The sequence below is a fragment of the Acartia tonsa genome, chromosome 9, assembly GCF_053477335.1.
Source record: "Acartia tonsa isolate MP-2025a chromosome 9, ASM5347733v1, whole genome shotgun sequence".
Classification (NCBI taxonomy): domain Eukaryota; kingdom Metazoa; phylum Arthropoda; class Copepoda; order Calanoida; family Acartiidae; genus Acartia; species Acartia tonsa.
The window spans coordinates 32,107,443-32,126,822 of record NC_137268.1 but is presented as its reverse complement, the minus strand read 5'-3'; the positions used below and the strand labels follow the sequence as shown (position 1 = coordinate 32,126,822).

The window sequence follows — 19,380 nt, the reverse complement described above, 5'->3', positions numbered from 1 at the left end:
GTGGTACCCTCCCCCAAAATAGTTATAATCCTTCCCGGGACCTATGAGAATCTACCATGTTAAGGAGAACCCGATCGGTTCAGCTGTTAGCTAGATCCTTCGGTACAAAAACACAGATACACAAACAGACAAACAGATAGACATCCTGTTACTTTAGTATAAGGATATCTAATAGAAAGATTATATTTCTGTAGCGAAGGATCTCACTTACCGCTGAACCGATATGGTTTTCCTTTACAGTGAAGCTTTTGAATGGTCCAGAGAAGATTTTTATGCTATTTTTGGGATAGGTATCTCCAACCTCCTTAAAAAATGACCCCTCCCTTTTACCGTAAGCGCACCTAGAGTCTTCTAGGGGCGTAGCCACTAGTTCTGTTTGATCAAATTCGCTGGATCTATTAGGAACAATTTGAAAAAGATGCTGTGAGTATTGGTGCAAAAAATATGACGTAACAAAAAAAATTAGCCAATGAGAGGCCGTTATTGACCACTGGCGGCAATGGTAGTGGACTCTCATTGGCTAATTTTTTTTGTTACGTCATATTTTTTGCACCAATACTCACAGCATCTTTGAAAAACATTTTATATCTTTTCCTATTTTGATTATTATAAATTTTGCCGTTTTATAAAACAGAAAAAGCAACCCAGAATGACATATGATTAGAAAGAGAAAAGGTTTATTTATATCTGTCATCATATACAAATGTATAAAATATTATTTTAAAACTGTTCTTTTTTGACAAAAATGCAGTTAAACTTTTGAAATATTTGTTACATTTGATAAATTGTAAAGAAAAAATAAAATCTAGCAAAAATTATTATTAGTTTGATAATAGTTATTGCTTATTTTCTCGTTCCATAGTTCAGCATTTTATTTTTGCTATTTTTTAAGGCAACCGAAATTGGACCTCGAAAGTTCAAACTACCTGTATTGATAAAAAACCCCCCCGCATATCTATTGCGTATTGTAATATATTTTAGGTTAGGTTAGGAGAGCCTTTCAGACGTTGTGAGCTGCAGAATAAGAGCTCCCTAAAGAGTTTTTATTTTGTCAGCCATGACCACTTTTTATTAAAACCAATGAAGTCATATAAATAATAGAATGCTTTGGATGTTGATATCAATAAGAACAGAATATTCAACTTTAAGATGAAGTGACAAAATGAATTAATCTATTACTGACACAATCCTTCATCCCTGAAAATTAATTATTCAAATTGAATGTGAATGTAAGACTGAGGGTGGTTAAGGATTCTAGAGGTAAAATAGATTATTTAACCCGAGGCGTCATGTTATTGGTGTCAGCGTGCTGTAGTGGAGGTGTCGGGTGCTAATCTGTACCACACTCCGTCATACTAAGACGTTTAAACTAGCAACTACTTCTGCTGATTCAGGAGCGTGTTATCAAAGTAAGAGTGCCTTAGCCCATAAACAGGCACAACTCATTACCATCCTCAGTTAGGACTTCCAGACAAAAGTCGTGCAATCAAAGGGTTGGTTGTCTGTTGAGTAACCTAAAACCCAATTTGAAGACTTTTTATTCATCTTGATTGTTTTGTTTAGTAGTATCCAAATTTTTATTTAATTGTTTTCATGAACTAAGGTGTCAATTTTGTTCATCACAATTGAGATGTTTATAATTGTACAGACAAATCTTATCCCATAAAATCATGAAATTATTCTATGTTTTGATTGGGGATTTCGCAACAATATCTTTGAAACCATGAAAATCGTGATTCGCGTTTTTTTTAAAAGCGGAAATAGATCAGATTCTATGTAAAGACAAAAATTTAACTAGTAAAAATATTTCCAGTATAGCTCTGAAACCGGATAATATCCGCTGGGTTAGAACCGGTTCTCAGCCATACTGAAATGTATTGTGTACTGTATAATATGTAGCTCTACTATGATGCCCTCGTATACACCTTATATAAGTGCATTTAAATTAAGAATTAAGGAATGTGCAAAAAATAGTATAAAGTTTGCTGTAATTAATATCCTTAACAATAGCTTTAAATGTAATCTGTTTTTCTTTCAAAGTTGTTATAATTTAACATCAATAATATATAACAATGATAGTTTAAGTAAGTGGAATGCCTTGATTTTTAAACAGGTGCAACCCCATGTAATACAATGACTTTAGAAAACAGTTTTTCAATGAAAGGGTTTGTTTTCTATGTAAATAGTAAAAATGTGTATTCCCTCAAAGCATTGAAACCACCTCCCTTATATTAAAATAAATTACAATTAGTTTATTAGTATATTAGATCAGGATGAGTTGAGTTATATTTTTTATTTAAATAACAAGGGAAAGCACCAATACCAATGAAATTTTATTAATATCTTCTTATTCCTGAAGTGTTTAAGATAATTATGTAGACATGCAGACATGTGTAACTAAGAGAACTTGACTGACCTAGTAAAATGAATATTTATGGATATTATAACAGGGAAAAAATTGTCGCAAATTTAGGTCAGTTCGTTCATCCAGTAGGAGGGGAGAGAGGGGCAAAAAGGCACTCTATTGGAATAATCATAATCTGGTGTAAGATCCGAGTAATGATAAATCCATTCCAAGTCCTACTGGTCGACATCATAATTAGGGACTAACGAATATAGGAAGACATATAAAGGTGATAGGTTCGAATCTCGGTCCGACACCGCGACATTACTAAAAACGTTAAAAATGGTTCTTACTGCTACTATGTCAGATGCGCGACATAAATAGTTAGAGTGGGGGGAATGCTTTGGTCCAAAACAGGCAGAGTTGGTTGTCTGATGGGTGAATGGTCGCTTTACAGGGGCGTCCAAGCTTTTTATTTTGGGGGGGGTAAAATTTTTTTAAGGGGGGGGTAATTCGGTTTTGGGGGGGTAAAATGGCGCGCGGAGCGCGCCGCAAATTTTTTTTACCCTCCCAAAATTTTTACCCCGGGGGTAAAATTTGCTTGGGGGGGGTAATTACCCCCCCTGAAATCTGTTGGCAGGGGTAAAATTTGTTTACCCCCCCCAAAATTTACCCCCGGGGTAAAAATTTTGGGGGGGGTAAGTTAAATTTTATTTTTTTTGGGGGGGGGTATTTACCCCCCCAAAATTGTTTGGGGGGGTGACGCCTTGTCGCTTTACACTGCAATCATAAGCGGAGTATGTTTCAAGGTGCGTGGAGAAGAGGTCTAGTACCCGAAGCGACACCTAGCCCCCTATAGTCTTATCTCTTAGTAGGAACGATTCAAAGTGGGTTATAGAGTAGATATTTCTAGAATAAAAAGAACCCTGTTGGCGAAAATTTTTCATCACGATTCAAATTCTTCCTTATTGATTACTAGAGGATTAAATCTTTAACTAAAACAGTCTAAAACCATTCCAAGATCTAAGTGAAGCTTCCCCATAAAGGAGAAGTCAATCAGTTCAGTAGTTGAGATCTTAAGCCTACTACTTTATATAAAAGGATATGCATAACAACTCTTTACTTGACATAACAATTCATTTAGATTGTTTTTTAAGAAATATATTTGCAAATAAAACTTAAATTTAATTCATATTTGACATTTTCATAAATGAATTTAAATTATGAAAAAGTTGTGTAACTATTTTAACCATTATTATTTGAAAAGCAAACAGTTGTTACATTTGACAACTTTTCAAAGTGTTGTCAATTTTATTTAACAGTTTTCACACAAAACTACCAAAAACATGGAGGTAGAATATCTAAAATAGCTCGAATTCGATTAGTATCCGGTTTTAAACCTTGCTGAAAACCCATGTATCGAATGATTTTTAAAAAAACTAGTCCTCTTTTGTGCCTTTTGCCGTACATAATACCTTACGACGAAAAAAACTGTTTTTTTTTATAGAACAAAAGTATTGCTTAATTAAACCCACTTACCGTTGACATATATTAATTATTGATATCTTATTAATTTCTGTTATTGGTTAGTGAGTAAAATAAAATTAAACGATACTTTGTTTCATTAAAAAAATCTACCAAAAAGTACATAACAATAAAAAAAACAGTTTCACGGTGTTATAAGTATTAAACAAACCTTTAATAAAATTTTTTTTAAAAAATCTACGAGTTTTGAAAGAACACTATTATGTTTGCTTAAGAAGATTGATTGTACATACTAAATATTACAAATATTACTTCAGTTAGCATACAAAATTCATGTCTTATATAAATTTTGTTATTGGAATTGATAAATTTGTCAATTCAATTTTAATTCTATTAACAAACACGAGTTTATACCAATATTAATAAAGTTTTATAAATTAATACATTTTTTAAAATTTTTTTTATTGCGTTATTTGAACTGCTAAAATTGTCAACTTTGCGTACCTTTGACTTTATCAGCGTGTTTGATAAACAATTACGTGATAATACAATGATTAATATATTATTAGAAAAAATTGCAAGATTTAATGAATAAAATATTGAGCCAAAAAATTAGGAAAAGTCACATGTTAATCAAACTTAAGGTATTAGTATAATTCTAAGTCAAATTTTAAGTCCCTACATGATGATTATCTCAAGAGGATGATGTACTACGGACTAAGGTAGGACGGCATAGTAACCTTTAAACCAAGAACATTAAGAAACTCAATACCTAACAGACAACTAACCCTAACTATATTTCTTCCGAACGAATAGACGAATAAAGTTAATAATAGAGTAGATGCTTTGAACATTTAATAGAATCTTTAAAAATATAGGAGCAATCATATTTCCCCATAGAATTGAGTGGTTCAATAGAAAAAGCCTTTTATTGTCTTGATTTTCAATCTAATTTTACTTTAAATTAGCCACCTATCCTTAATAATAATCGATTAAATCTCATTTCCCTTGAGAACAAACGAACATACAGAATGATAAAGTTACAGAGTAGCCTGAGTATTAACAAATACTAGATAATAGATGATAAGTAAGTAGTCATGTCTAGTATCTTCAAACAGATAATCTATTAAAAACTTTCTGTTTTCCTTTTTTAGTTACAATTTTGCAACATTAGGCTATTTATTTAAGAGTTCTGTATACTCTTTGATTCACTTTGGCAAAGAGTTTAGATAATCATCTTTTATAACAGCCAAATAAATCAAATTCTAATATCTTGAGGGCATGACTGACAGGCCAAAGGGCAAAGTTGATTGGACATTGAATACCCTTTTGTAAGAGTAATCTTCACATAAAATTTAGCCGTTAAACTTGAAAAGTAGTTTGTATTTCCCAAAAAGTTACAGACTGACAGACAAAGTAAGTTATAAGGAATATTCTCTAGTAAAAATTATAAATATGTATACAACCATATAATCATATTGAAAAAATTTTGCTAAATTTTCTTTATTTAAAATATTAAAGCATGGAAAATTGCCAAGCTAAACTCTTTTATGAATTGATAATATTTTAAGGGCTCGGCATCCAACAATTTCAATAGATAATTTAGATATTGCCATATTAAAAAAAACAAATTTAGAGATCTTGGTATAAAACTTAGATTTTCCTGCGGCATAATTGTGTGTTATGCACGGGTGCCGAGCCCTGAATATTTTCCATTTTTATATATTTTGTATAACAAAGCTACAGTTGACAATGACGAATTAATTTCACAGTGCCAGGTTTTCATCCAGTTTTACAAAAATATAAATTTCAGCAATTTCAAATTTTATCTTTAATTTTCAATAGTAATACTTTCTACATAAGAATGAAGCTAATCTAAAAAGCAAAGTTGAACAAAATTGACGCACTAATTAACTTATAGCAATTTCTTTGCAATTTAAATGGACGTACAGACCTATTTTACTTTTAAACAAAATAGACCCATTTTTATATTTGGTGTTCCATTCATTATTTATGTACATTATTTTTTAGAAATATTATATCTTCTATTGACATATCACTGTTGACGGGTTTTTAAAAGTATGCTCGTGTAGTTATAATTTATTTCACGTGCAATATATTAACACCCATTTGTGCGTGGTTTTACATCATGATATTTTTCACATAATGCCCTGAAAAAATGGATGTGTGCCTGTAAAAAAGGGGAAAAATTGTGTTTATAACGGATGAAAAATCATACATCCTTCATATTAAATCCTATAAATAGTTCCAATAGGATTTTTCATACATATTACACAATAAAATAAAATGATCTCTGTCTGTATGTGTGTGTTCACTTTGTGCCACTGAAGCTATATGGTTCTTCTTTACAGGGTAGCTTTTATCACGAACTATTTTAGGGGAGGGTATCACTACCCTCCCGAGAACAAATCACCCATAAAAAAAATCCACCCCACTAAATAATTTTTAAAAAAAATATCTTTCTAAAACTACAATTGAAATGGGTCGACTCTTCCCCCCCCCCCCTAGGGCCCCTAGAGGTCTCTAGGGGCGTGGTATGATATTAATGTGGTCGTTATTATTTTTACCTGACATTTATAAAGTCCAGAATGGTGTCGCTGTATTTGTTTCATAACCAACACATGTTCAGATCCACTGATCATCTAAATACGAAATGAGTAATGGACACTTTTATAATGAGGTTCATTATCCTTTAGAATAACCCGCGACCGTGGCTCAACATGTAGCGCATCCGCTCGGCGTCGGGAAGGTGATAGGTTCGAATCTCGGGCCGACACGGCGTCATAACTAAAGACGTTAAAAATGGTTTCTACTGCTGCTATGTCAGATGCGCGACATAAATAGTTAGAGTAGGAGGAATGCCTTGGCCCAAAACAGGCGCAACTCGTTACCATGCACAGTTGGAACTTCTCAGACAAAGGTCGTGCATCACAGAGAGTTGGTTGTCTGTTGGATGTTACTTAACCTAATATCCTTGGGTGTTTGGACAGAGAAGGGTGCGTAACAGTCATCCTTAGTTCTCCTGGATTGCTGGACCAGGACCTAGACAGTACACCAAGTCGAAAAGGTCCTGGACTGTAATCCCGCCCGTACGAGGTACTCTACTTGGTAGGTAATCCTTTTAGAATTAACAGGGTGTCTAAAATTCTGTCTGTATTTGTTTTATAACCAACACATGTTCAGATCCACGTATCATTTAAATACGAAATGAGTAATGGACAGTTTTATAATGAGGTTCATTATCCTTTTAGAATTAACAGGATGTCTAAAAGTCTATCTGCCTGTACTGTATTGAGTTTTTCATTACAATGTATCCTCAAAGGTTCTGGGAAGGTTTATAACTTTTTGGGGGATGATACCACAACCCTCCTAAGAGAAATCCCCTAAGAAAAAAATGCCCCAATTCTTTTTTTTTCAAACTAAAATTTAATTTAAAGATTATTGGGTAAAATAATTCACGTTTTCTCTAATTTATTCATCTATTAAATAAAGAATTATAGCAGTAAAACTCTTTTGATTCTTTCATTTCATGAGCTTTAAAATGTCTCAATGTTTACAGAACATTATGAAGGAAATTTGAAATTCTCCTTTCAAAACATAGGTTCAAATTTCAAAGTAGATTAGAGCTAAGCAAGGATTTAGCCCCTCACAGGAATAAACTCCCCCCCCCCCCCTCCTCCTTATTAGGAGGGAGGGAAGGAACGACAGTGCTTATTAGCCACTTGGAGGAAAAGCACCTGATAAATAAAAACCTATGAAAAATTGCACCAGAAATCCTCCTAGATGACTTGCAAAAGCAAAGAAAAAGATTATAGGTAAGGCAGAAAGCTTCCTAAATATCGGTGTTTTTGTATTACTGCTGGAATAAAAATAGCACAATTTTGCTACTTGTATCACTTGTTCATAATTGTTTAGATTTATTTGTATTAATTAAAAATACAACTTTCAATTTCCAATAGGATTAGAAATAAATGAAGATAATAAAATCTGATTTATCCTTATAATAAAGAAACAGGATGTCCGTCTGTCTGTCTGGGATCTCGCTAACAGCTGAACCGATATGGTTCTCCTTTACAGGGTAGCTTTTTGTAGGTCCTGGGAAGGTTTATAAGTATTTTAGGGGAGGTTACACCACCCTCCCAAGAGAAATCACAAAAAAACAAAAAATCATAACTAACCCTATAAGGCAGCGAAAAAATATTTCTTGGTAAACAGCTGATCTTAACATTTACGTGCCCCTAGAGGCCTCTTGCTATTATGCAATTTACAGGTTTTTGTGAAAATTCTTTGGAAAGTAATTCAAATAAATGATAATACTGAGGAAACAGTTATCTGGGATAGGAATATTTATAATCATAAACAAAGTTTTAATATTGAAATAAAAGAATAGAGGGGGCTTGAGCTATATGTAACTCTGTCCACAGGGTGGGACCCTGCCAGATTTTGTATTGGTTCTTTATAATCAGCTATTAGAGTCGAAAATAAAACAGAGCTAAGTCCCTACAAAAGAACAGAAAAGCAATTTGGTAGCAAAGGGTCTCCACCACGTAGGCCAGGTAGTTGTCTCGATTACACTCTATACTTAATTTACCAAAATAATGAAGTTCCATATTGTCAAACTAAAGACTTTAAAAATTGAATATTGTTATGTTAAATAACTACTGATACTTTTTAAATAATAAAATTTACACCACTATTTATAAGAGGGAAAGTTAACCTTTCTGAAGATTATAATTATTTGTGGAAAAGTTTAAAAACAATAAAAGTCTCCAAAGACAATATTTTTAGCCAACGAATGAGAGAACATAAAACTGTGTAAAGTCTAATGTCGCCTCCCTCCCTGGATAAACCATTGGGTATAGTCCCTTTCGTAACATCGCACCTTGTGGGGTGATTCTTCGTATTTTTCACAGTAGCTTTTCTCATATTTCTAGCCCCTGCGGGGGGCTCTAACCCTGCGGGGCCAATTACCTAACCCTGCGGGACAGTCACCTAACCCAATATAACCTAAACTATCCTAAAATAACCTATAAAAAGCCATTTTAAAAATACGACGAATCGCCTCTTATGGGGCGATGTTACGAAAGGGACTATTCCCAAACCATTTTCTTTAACCTTCATTAAAATGTTTTCTCTAATATTTATTCCCAGATTTCTGATAGAAAGAAAATAAATAGAACAACATCACCAAAGTAAATCATGGGCTATTCAGTTAAATATCCCAACATAAACAAGGAAGAAACAATATTCCAGTAGTGCTTCGAAACCGATTAAAATCTGCTCAATTAGAACCGGTTTTCAGCCACACTAAAAGTTCATTTATAGCATCGAATTACAGACAATTCACCTGCGAGTTTAAAATAAAATTTACAAATTAAGAAGGTCAGGGCTAACAAAACTGGATTTAATCATAAAATTTTTCTTCTTATTATCCACGGAAAGCTGTCTATAATACGAGCCGATAAATAACTATTAGGTTTTTTTGGTATTCTTGCTATCCTATCTGCTTTAGAGTTCTCTATATTAAAGGTCTTCGGGCTAGTTGATTTTTAAATCTAAGTCTACAGCTCCAATTCGGATAAACAAAATCACCCCTTTTGTAGAAACTCATTAAGAGTTTGGACACTCATAGCTAGAAAGTATTTAAGCCCGCGAATAAGATTCTAGTACAATTTACAGTCCAATGTTTCCTACCTACCTGATAATATTGGACATATAAATACAATGCAATGTTTACTTTTAGAATTGATCTAATGGTTACCATTTTAGATAACAAAAAAAAGACAGCATTCATTTCTTTTTATTAGACTTCTTATTTACACATTTCACATTTTTAAAAGTGAAGCTTTTCTATAATTAGCGACATTCATTCCTTACGTCAGTCAGTACAGAACGGACAGCTCTTATCGTTAATTTGGGCTTGTTAAAATTATCCTATCGATTCCAAACCTTGCAGTAATAGTTTTAGAAATGGTAGCAACAAGAAAAACATTTAACATACATTTTTAAACTTCAACTATATAATTATACTAGAGTTGGCTCGATATAACTATCTCCCTATTGGCTAGTTTTCTATATGCATATATATTTCTCAATAAATCTATTTTCCTCACCCGGCATTACTATTTAAACGGAAGTAAATATTTAATAATTTAAATGATCTTAAAAAGATTTTTTAAATTATATTTTTTTCTTTACATTACCATCATCAAAGGGTTTATTATATGATTACAATTTTAGTTTAATATTTGAACACACAAAGTGTCGCCACAATCGAATTCTTTTAAAACAGAGTTTTCTTAAGTTAGTTATATTATAAATTTAAATTTTATTTTTTATGATTAGAAATTAAATACTTCATTATAATGTAAATAGCAACATGGAATGAAAAAAATGAATTTATTTTTAATAAAGTAAAATAATGGGTCTCATCGTTCTGGGCAATGAGAGTTTATTATGGATTATTGGAGCACTATGAGTTTTCAACGAATACTCCTTGGAAAACTTGAGCTCATTTATAGACATTTATTTCCTATATAGATCTGACATGGATCTTGAAGCAATTAAGCAGGCCGTTTTGTACATGTTAATTATTGGAAGATTTCATTAAATAAAAGTTATCGCAAATATACTTAGTAAATAATATTTATTTGATTTTAGGAGCAAGATTACAGGAGGTCAGACAGAACGACATAATAAAAGACATGAACACTTTTAGAAATAAAGGTACTAAGAAAGAGAGGGAATGTCTGATTGAGCCAATAGGAGAATCGCATCAGAATTTACATTGGATCTCATTGGTTGAAATTATGTACACATTTTCCTACGAAGGCATGTTTTTTTTTCATTTCATACATACATAAAAGTCAGCTGTTAACAGTATATTTTCTTAGTAGAAAGCTTTGCGGAATCAGAATTTATTGCCCAAAAATTTCGTTTACAATTTGAAAGCTTGAAACAAAGTTGGATTCTTAAAAAAAAAGTTAGGCTGGCAACTCGCTGGTGAGGCAAAATTATTTTTGTGAAAAATCCTCCAAAATCGAATAAAAAAATTTACAAAAATGAAATAAAATCTTAAGAGGGTTATTAACATATGATTTTGTTTAATTTTTGTAAATTTTTAATGTGCTTTTGGATGATTTTTCACAAAAATAATTTTGCCTCACTATCGAATAGCGAGTCTATCATTTTTTAAGAATCCACATCAGCTTGAGTCGAAAGTAAACAATACTTTTGTCTGCTAGGAATGTTCTCTCTTAGATTTGACGAAAAAAGGGTTCAGAATATTCTTCTACTCTTCTATTTCTATTCTTTTAGAGTAGCTTCGCTGCAACAAATATAAACTCACCTTAGAATTGAAGACATCAATGTTATAAGTTTCAGATTTAAACACCATAGTTCTTAAATCTCGGTCTGCGCCTAAATTGATATAATATTATTAATTTAGTAGCAAAGCTTCTCTTTTTTGGTATATTTAATTTTATGTTCAAACGTCTGTCCGTATTTCCAATGTTATTTTGTAAACCTTAGATTATGTAAGATTGAAGAACTATAAATAAAAAATAAAATTCATTTTTTGGGAATAGTCCCTTTCGTAACATCGCCCCATAAGGGGCGATTCGTCGTATTTTTAAAATGGCTTTTTATAGGTTATTTTAGGTTAGGTTAGGTTATATTGGGTTAGGTGATTGTCCCACAGGGTTAGGTAATTGGCCCCGCAGGGTTAGATCCCCCCGCAGGGGCTAGAAATAGGAGAAAAGCTACTGTGAAAAATACGAAGAATCGCCCCATAAGGTGCGATGTTACGAAAGGGACTATACCCCATTTTTCAAAAAGAAAAAATTTAAATTTGTCCGTATTTAAAAGATTCTACTTTTATCTGCTGAAATATTTCCAGCTACAATTTGTTTTAAAAATGCTTAAAATTGAAAATCCCAATAATGTTAAAAAAAATCAATTTTGCTTGGAATAAAAACAATTTCCACTCGAAGATTGTCTGAAGTTGATCGTTTCTTTGCCATGCCACAAAAAACGGTGGTCATACAATTTGGCTAAAAAACGGTTAGGCATACAAGATAGAATAAAAAGCATTTAAAGAATTACATACATAGACATTTATCTGTATGAGGTTGGATTAGGGAATAATCAACCTGCATTTTATTAATGTTTCCGTGGACTATTTCAATCATTAACGACTGTTTAATTTACTAGCGGCTTCGCCCCTAGCCTCTAGGGGCTTTGCCCCAAGAGGTAATTAAAAAAAATGAAGAAGAAAAAACAAAAATAATTAAGTACTACTGGTGCAGCCAGTAGTTTTATGTGAATTAACTTCCCCATAAACAAAAAAATGGGGGGGGGGATTTTTTTGTTTTTTTGGGTGGTGGGGGTGTCCCACCATTTAAAAAAATAGCTTAAAACCACCACAGGACCAATAGGTATATACCCTGAAGAGTAGAATTTGATCGGTTCAGTGGTTACCGAGATCTTAAGGGACAGACGGACGGACGGACGGACAGGTAGACATCGTTCTACTTTAAATTATCAAGATAAAATAGATGATATACAATACGCTGAACCGAAATGGTTCTCCTTTACAATGTAGCTTCGTGGAGGTGAAGGGAAGGTTTATAACTTTTAAAAATAGTTTTTAAAATATAATTTGAAAATGGGCATGGGTCGACTTCCAGCTCCCACCTTTACCTAAAGTGGCAGTAGCCTCAACGGCTTAGGAATAGTGATAAATATACAGATTAATTTCGCTATTTACTAATGTATAAGTTGAGCTATTTTATATAAACACTTTAAAACTTGTGCTATGGAGGGGTGAATAAGAATTAAGATATTCAAAGAAACCAGCTACAAAGAAAATAATGGGAAAAATAAGAAAATGAGATAGATACTGAGAGAGAGAGAGGAAGGGAGATAGTGATATATTATACAGCAAGAGAGGGAGAGATAGATAAAAAATAGAGAAAAATATTAAGATAATGAAAAAGGGAAGTGAGAACGATAGAAAGAGATGAAGAAAAGCAGTAAAAAAGAAAGAAAGATATATATGCTTTTAAGTAAGAGAGAGAGAGAAAGGGAGAGAGATAGAGGTAGAGATAGTGATAGAGAGAGAGAGAGAGAGAGAGAGAGAAAGAGAGAGAGAGAGAGAGAGAGAGAGAGAGAGAGAAATATAAGAAATAGCAAAAAAAAATATGTTTTAAGAGAGAGAGAAAGAGAAAGAGAAAGAGAGAGGGAAATACAAGAAATAGCAAAAAATAATAAAGGTCATGAAAAAGGGGAAGGGATAAAAAGAAAATCAGTCATCTAATAAAGAAAGAAAAGAGATATATGTTTTAAGAGAGAGAGAAAGAGAGAGAGAGAGAGAGAGAGAGAGAGAGGAGAGAGAGAGAGAAAGAGAAAGAGAGAGGGAAATACAGAGAAATAGCAAAAAATAATAAAGGTCATGAAAAAGGGGAAGGGATTTAAAGAAAAGCAAATAAAGAAAGCAAGATATATTAAAAAGGAGAAAGAGTGAGAGAAAGAAAAAAAGGAAAAAGTTCAGAAAAAAATGAGAGAGAAACACAAAGATAATTTGTAAGTGATGAAGAGAATAAGAAAAAAAAAGGATAAATGGATGGAAAAGAAGAAAAGAGAAAGAATAGTTGTTTTTTAAAGACAGATTTCCGCGGACATCAATATAAACAATTCTAAGATTGATACCAGTTTTGTTAGCCCAGAGTGTCCGATGGCCTTGGCTAGCCAAACTGGCATTATCATTGCGATTTTTAATTTGGATATTGGTAGAAAACTTTCAGTATGTCTTAGAACTGGTTCTAATCCAGTGGATATTAATGTGCTTCCAAGCCATTCTTGAAATTAAATTCTTTGAGAAAATAGTAGATACAATTGAAAAAAAAAGATAAAATGTTTGGTTTTTGTCTTATTCTACAAGAAACCGAATTGAGTTTTAAATTAAATCTTTTTGGGATCTGGAATCTCTTAAACCTAATCTTATTTGTTATTTTACTTGATGTATTAAATACTTTTTACAAAGATTAAGATTGAAACAATCTGTTTTCCTTTTTATTTATAAAATTAACAGTTAGGAACTTAAACAAGTTTTTTCTCTTGAAATGTATTGCCAAAAGAACTTAGCTTAACCCCAAGATGGAAATACTTAAATTTAAGACTTGATTATAGAAATAATCTTTTAAATGTTGTTAAAAAGATAAAAATCAATATTGTTTGAAGATGATTTAGTAAGCTTAAATTTTTTTGAGGCATTAGAAATTGTACCTAACTTTTATATAAATCTTTATGAAAAGTTTAAAATTGATTCAAATTATGGTTGTAGCATGCCTAAATAATGAGCAGAGTCATAAGTTTTCACAAGCAGACCTACAGACAGATTAGAAAATTGAAGATTGAAAAAATGATTTAAACATTGATGAAAAATAGTTATTTCTCTACCTGGTATTAATCTGTATATTTCTTCTTTATAATGGAACCACTGAAAAATAATAAAAATGTTATTCAATGATATATTATAAGTTTATAAATGAAACAATACTTTTTTATGTTGAAGCTACTCTACAATTCATTTTGTTAGAGGCAAGACAACTCTATAATTCATTTTTTCAGTCAGTCTGTAACACAATGAAGACAATGGTGTTTTTATCAGATGCTTTTTAAGATAAACTGGTTTATGTGAAGATAAAGGGTGTTAAAATAAAAACCAATCGCTTAACTTTTTTCAATATAAACCTTACAGTTTTGGTCCAAAACTAATAAAAAATAATACAATTCATGCCTAAGCAATGACAATGAGAAAACAATATTGAATTTTGAATCTACTCACCCTTCCAGAGTCCTAGAGCTTAAGACCTAGCCCTTGCAGAGAAATTTGCCCTACGCCGAAAGTGCATATTTTATTACAAATTTGTCTTTTTAAAAACCAATCGCTCACAATTTGAACCACCATAAGTACCTAAAATCTTGTAGATAGACCCCATAATGTTTGGAGTTTTTGATGGGGCATGTAAAGACCTTTCTTTAGACACCTTAACAAGGTTTCTAGCACAATCTTAGCCAATTTGGCATAAAAAAGAAAGACCTGGCAATCATCAAGAACTAGGAATAGACAGAGCCGTCATGCCTCAAAGTTGGATGGGAATGTCTTTTTTATGTCAAATTGACATAGATTGAGTTAGAAACCTTGTTAAGGTGTCTAAAGAAAGGTCTTTACGTGCTCCATCAAAAACTCTAAACATTATGGGGTCTATCTCCAAGATTTGAAGTACTTATGGTGGTTCAAATTGTGAGCGATCGGTTATTTTTTTAACACCCTTTAAGTCCCTTTACCAAAGAGCATCTGGTCCTTCTGTCAGTCGATCATGCTATAAAAGCTAATATATATGAATTTATTAGGATTTGTAAAATTAGTTTTTGCATGTTTTATTCTTAAATGAATTGTTGATTAGTGAAAATGACCAACCTTTCTTGATTTTGTAATTTACGTTTATCTTAGCTTTGCAATTTAAATATGTATTTCTTCATCCTTGTTTAGTTAGACTAAAGTCCAAGAAAAAGTTTCATACTTCATCTATAAATCTTTTAGAAACCTAACAACAACAAATAAATACACAAGAACAAATGTGTCATAAGCACAGCAATTTTGAAAAAAAGTTGTACATGATATATTCTTTCTTTATTACTAGCAGCTACACCCCCAAAGGCCTTTATCGTCACTTAAAATGTTTTCTTTTAAAGAATCTAATTTGAGAATTAGATTGTCTATGTTAAGATCAGCTGTTTCTTATTCATTGTTCTTTGACACTCATGCTGCATAGCTGCAATTTTAAAATATTTTTTGACAATTTCTCTTGGGAGGGTAGTGTTACCTTCCCCTCCCTCCCAAAATAGTTAGAAATCTACCTGGACCTATGAGAAGCTACCCTGTAAAGGAAAAAGCAAAAAAAGTCAGAAATGTAGTCACATTATTACCCACACAATAATAATCACAGGCAAACTAACAGACAAACAGACAAACAGACAAGCAAATTTATGGACAGATGTATAATAACACAGACAAGGCATACAGAAACTCAATGTTACAGCATAAAGATACTTACAGACAGACAAATATTCCTGAAAATTGTGAAACAATTTGTTCAGCTAATTTTGAGATCTTAGCAGACATAAAACAGGCTTCTCTTTCCCTTAGTATCCTTATAGAAAGTGACAGGATCTCTGCCTGACCAATAGATTTTGCTAATTGCTGAACTGATATGGTTCTCCTTTACAATTTAGCTTCTCATAGGTCCTAGGAAGGTTACAAAAAAAATTTTAAAAAAATAGTGGAGGATAATAGTGGAGGATATAGTATATTAAAATGGTTTTGTATCTGAAGAATATCATTACAAAACACAATGTAACCTTATGTTATTTCTTTTATACATGATTATGAAGGAAACTAAGCATTTGTAGAACAAATATTCCATGTGAAAAAGTGCACTACAAAACAAGTAATGCTAATGGTGAAAATGGCTTTCTGTCATCATTTATATGACACATTTTTTTTTATAGAAATCTTCACTATACTTTTATCTTTGTCTACTGTTCTTGAAGTTTTTTTGTGATGAATATAATCCTATATCATAAAGACATGAATTTGTAATGTAACAAGATTAGTTCTTATGCAAACTTTGGCCTTTGAAAGGATTGGATGGGAGGGGGGGGGGGGGGGTTATATTGGGCTAATTGGTATCCACTCATAAAAAATTCTGTAAGTTAATTATAACTAATTTAAGTTTTTTAAGCATGGTCTAAGAAAGCTAATTTATTTGGGTAAGAATTAAAACATTTTTTTAAGGGTTTTTAATATTAAAAGTAATAAATGCCAAATTTCAAACAAGATAAAAAAAAGTAATATAAACTAAAGGCAGATGCCTAAAATGATTTGATTTTAAAGTTGTTAAAAATATTATTTCAAAACAAGATATAAGTTGTTGTAAAATTTATTTCAAAAAATAATGAAAAAGTATAGGAATATGCTTTTTTAAACATACCCTTAAAATGCTTAAGTATAGGAATCCGAATATGTTTTTTAAAATGTCAAAACCAACATATGGTTGGAAAAGTTTAAAACTAAAAGAATTTTGGTGCAAATGCCTAAAAATGTTTTTATGTCTAAACCCATGTCAGGATTAAGAAGGACAAAAAAAGATTTTGTGGTAAAGATGAGATTTGATGTGCTCAACTGCACACACAGCTGCATTAAAGTGCGTCCATATAAACTACCACATTTAATTTTCCTTTCCTTTTAAAGGCAATTTTCCGACAGTAAAGGAATATCCATTCGTTAACTTTCTTTAGCTTCAAAGATAAGAAAATTACAGCTGTTTGAAATTTTTAAGTAAAAAGGTTGTTAAATAAAATGGTGAAGGAAGCGAAAATTGACTTTGACTTACTTAAGGTCGGAAATTCCTTATCAATCATGGGACTTGCACAAAATTTTTTAGCCCTCTAGCTCTAATAGGAACTGAGATAATAAGGGGGGGGGGCGTTCAACGCCCCCCCCCCTCCAGACCGATTAAGGTGCGACTTTAAGCATCAATTTCACATAAGGTAATTATCCTATTGTCTTAATCCTTGGAGGGGTAATTGCAAAGATGATTAGGCATCATATACTAATCAAATCACCTATAACAAATACGTAAATATGTGGATATCGAACAACTTCAAATTTTTAGGATATTTCTGTTATAATATGTTTTTGTTATTGTTTTTGTAGCCGTTACATTGAAATTATTGTATGAGCAAAATGGTTCTGTAACTTATTGAGAAGGAATGGCTCTGAAGGCAGACACGGGTCCAGTTTGGAAATGTCTTTGGATGGGAAGGGCTGATCATAAGAAAGTTATGTAGCTGTTTTATATGGCTGACCTGTCAAAGACTAATCTCGTCTTTTCTATGCATTTTTATGTCATTATTTTATATGGAAAAATTATCCTCTCATAATGCCACGGATTATTTGTGAAAAGAAAAGTTGAGTGTAGTCCCTTTCGTGGCAACGCCTCTTAAGGGGCGATTCGATAATTTCTCTAGGGGCTCTCACCCTAACCCTGCGGGGCAATCACCTAACCTAACTTAACATAACCTAACCTAAAATAACCTCTTAAAAGCTACTGTTAAAATACGACGATTCGCCCCTTAAGAGGCGTTGCCACGAAAGGGACTATACCCGAAAAGTTTACCTTAAAAAAATATATGAAACCATCCTAAGACTTAAATTAAGATGGAATAGCCTAAAACAACCGGGGACCTATTCAAAGATTACCGAAAACAAAGAATTCAATCGGTAAACTTGGAAGTGTTATGGATAACCCATAAAATTATGGTTCGCAGCCCCAAAATATGTTGTTTTAATATGTTCGAAATAAGTGGTTGCATCTCCAATTTTTTAAAATTACCTCTTGGGGTAAAGCCCCTAGAGGCTAGGGGCAAAGCCGCTAGTTGTAAATAAATCAATAAATATGATAAAATCTTCAGATTGTTGATTATATATCAATAAATTTTTAAAAAGTTTTGTAAATAAATAAAAGGCTATGTGTAAAAAAAGAGTTACAAACGGACATACTGTAATTAAAGAGTAGCTGTGGTACTATGAAGGAAAGAGAGAATTATTCACTTTTCATTGAAGAGGAAATATTTAACATAAGAAAAGAGGTTACAGGGATCTTAAGGAATAAGACAATGGACAATCAATTAATATACATCCCCAATGATTATAAACAAAGTTATCATTCCTGAAATTATTAGATTAAAAGTTTGATCAAGATTTAATAAAGAACCCAAAGTTTTAAAGCGAACGAGTTATACGACGTATTTATTAAACTTTGGGTACCAGAAAGATCCCCTTACTCCCTGGGAGAATAGGTATGAATATGGTGGCTAATTGACTCTTAAATGGGCTGTAAATTTTGGCTTACTGTGAAAAAGGGATAGAATGGTAAAAAGTATTCTAACACAAATAAAAAAAAGTTTCTTGTTGCTTTCCCACAAGTGGCAAATTGAGAACACCGCAGGCCTATACCAACAATGCCCTAGCCTGCGATTCCATCCTAAAAATAACTAAACCTAATACCCAAACTAATAAACAAACAAAAACTCCCACCCCCCCCCCCCCTTATTTTTCATCACATAGGTCCAGACGCCAACCTTTTAACATTGTCGACAAAAACGGACAACCATACAGAAAGACAAAAAAACATTTGCTTTGCTTCTGTAAATGATTGAACTGTTGTAACAGTTTGAAGGGGAACCTATACTGATCATATACAGAACATTTTTAAACAGTTGAGTTTTATTTGAGTGTCTAATTTTACTTTTCGTTTTTTTATTTCAGGGAGAGAGGTGACATTTGCTGTTTATATCTCTAGTCCCTAATTTTTTTATTCGTTGGTTTAACAAATTTGGAGACTTTTATTGAATTATGATTGGTCGGTTCATTGAACCTTATACCTTTTAATCTCTCTATCTAT

At 32.3% G+C, this 19,380-nt stretch overlaps 1 protein-coding gene and 1 long non-coding RNA gene across 2 annotated transcripts in view; one reads left to right on the top strand and one right to left on the bottom strand.

Moving 5' to 3' along the window:
- LOC145327493 (uncharacterized) overlaps window positions 1–19,380 on the bottom strand; it is a 55,589-nt gene that overhangs the window by 15,713 nt on the left and 20,496 nt on the right. The window contains exons 4-6 of the mRNA XM_080171039.1: window positions 14,309–14,348; window positions 11,199–11,269; window positions 6,418–6,492 (exon numbers count right to left, since the gene is read on the bottom strand). Of these exons, the coding sequence (XP_080027165.1) occupies window positions 6,418–6,492; window positions 11,199–11,269; window positions 14,309–14,348 (186 nt within the window). The remainder of the gene's footprint in view (window positions 1–6,417; window positions 6,493–11,198; window positions 11,270–14,308; window positions 14,349–19,380) is intronic.
- On the top strand, window positions 11,438–11,671 carry LOC145327829 (uncharacterized). Its single transcript, XR_013882254.1, has 2 exons — window positions 11,438–11,534; window positions 11,578–11,671. It is a non-coding gene; the product is annotated as an uncharacterized LOC145327829 (long non-coding RNA).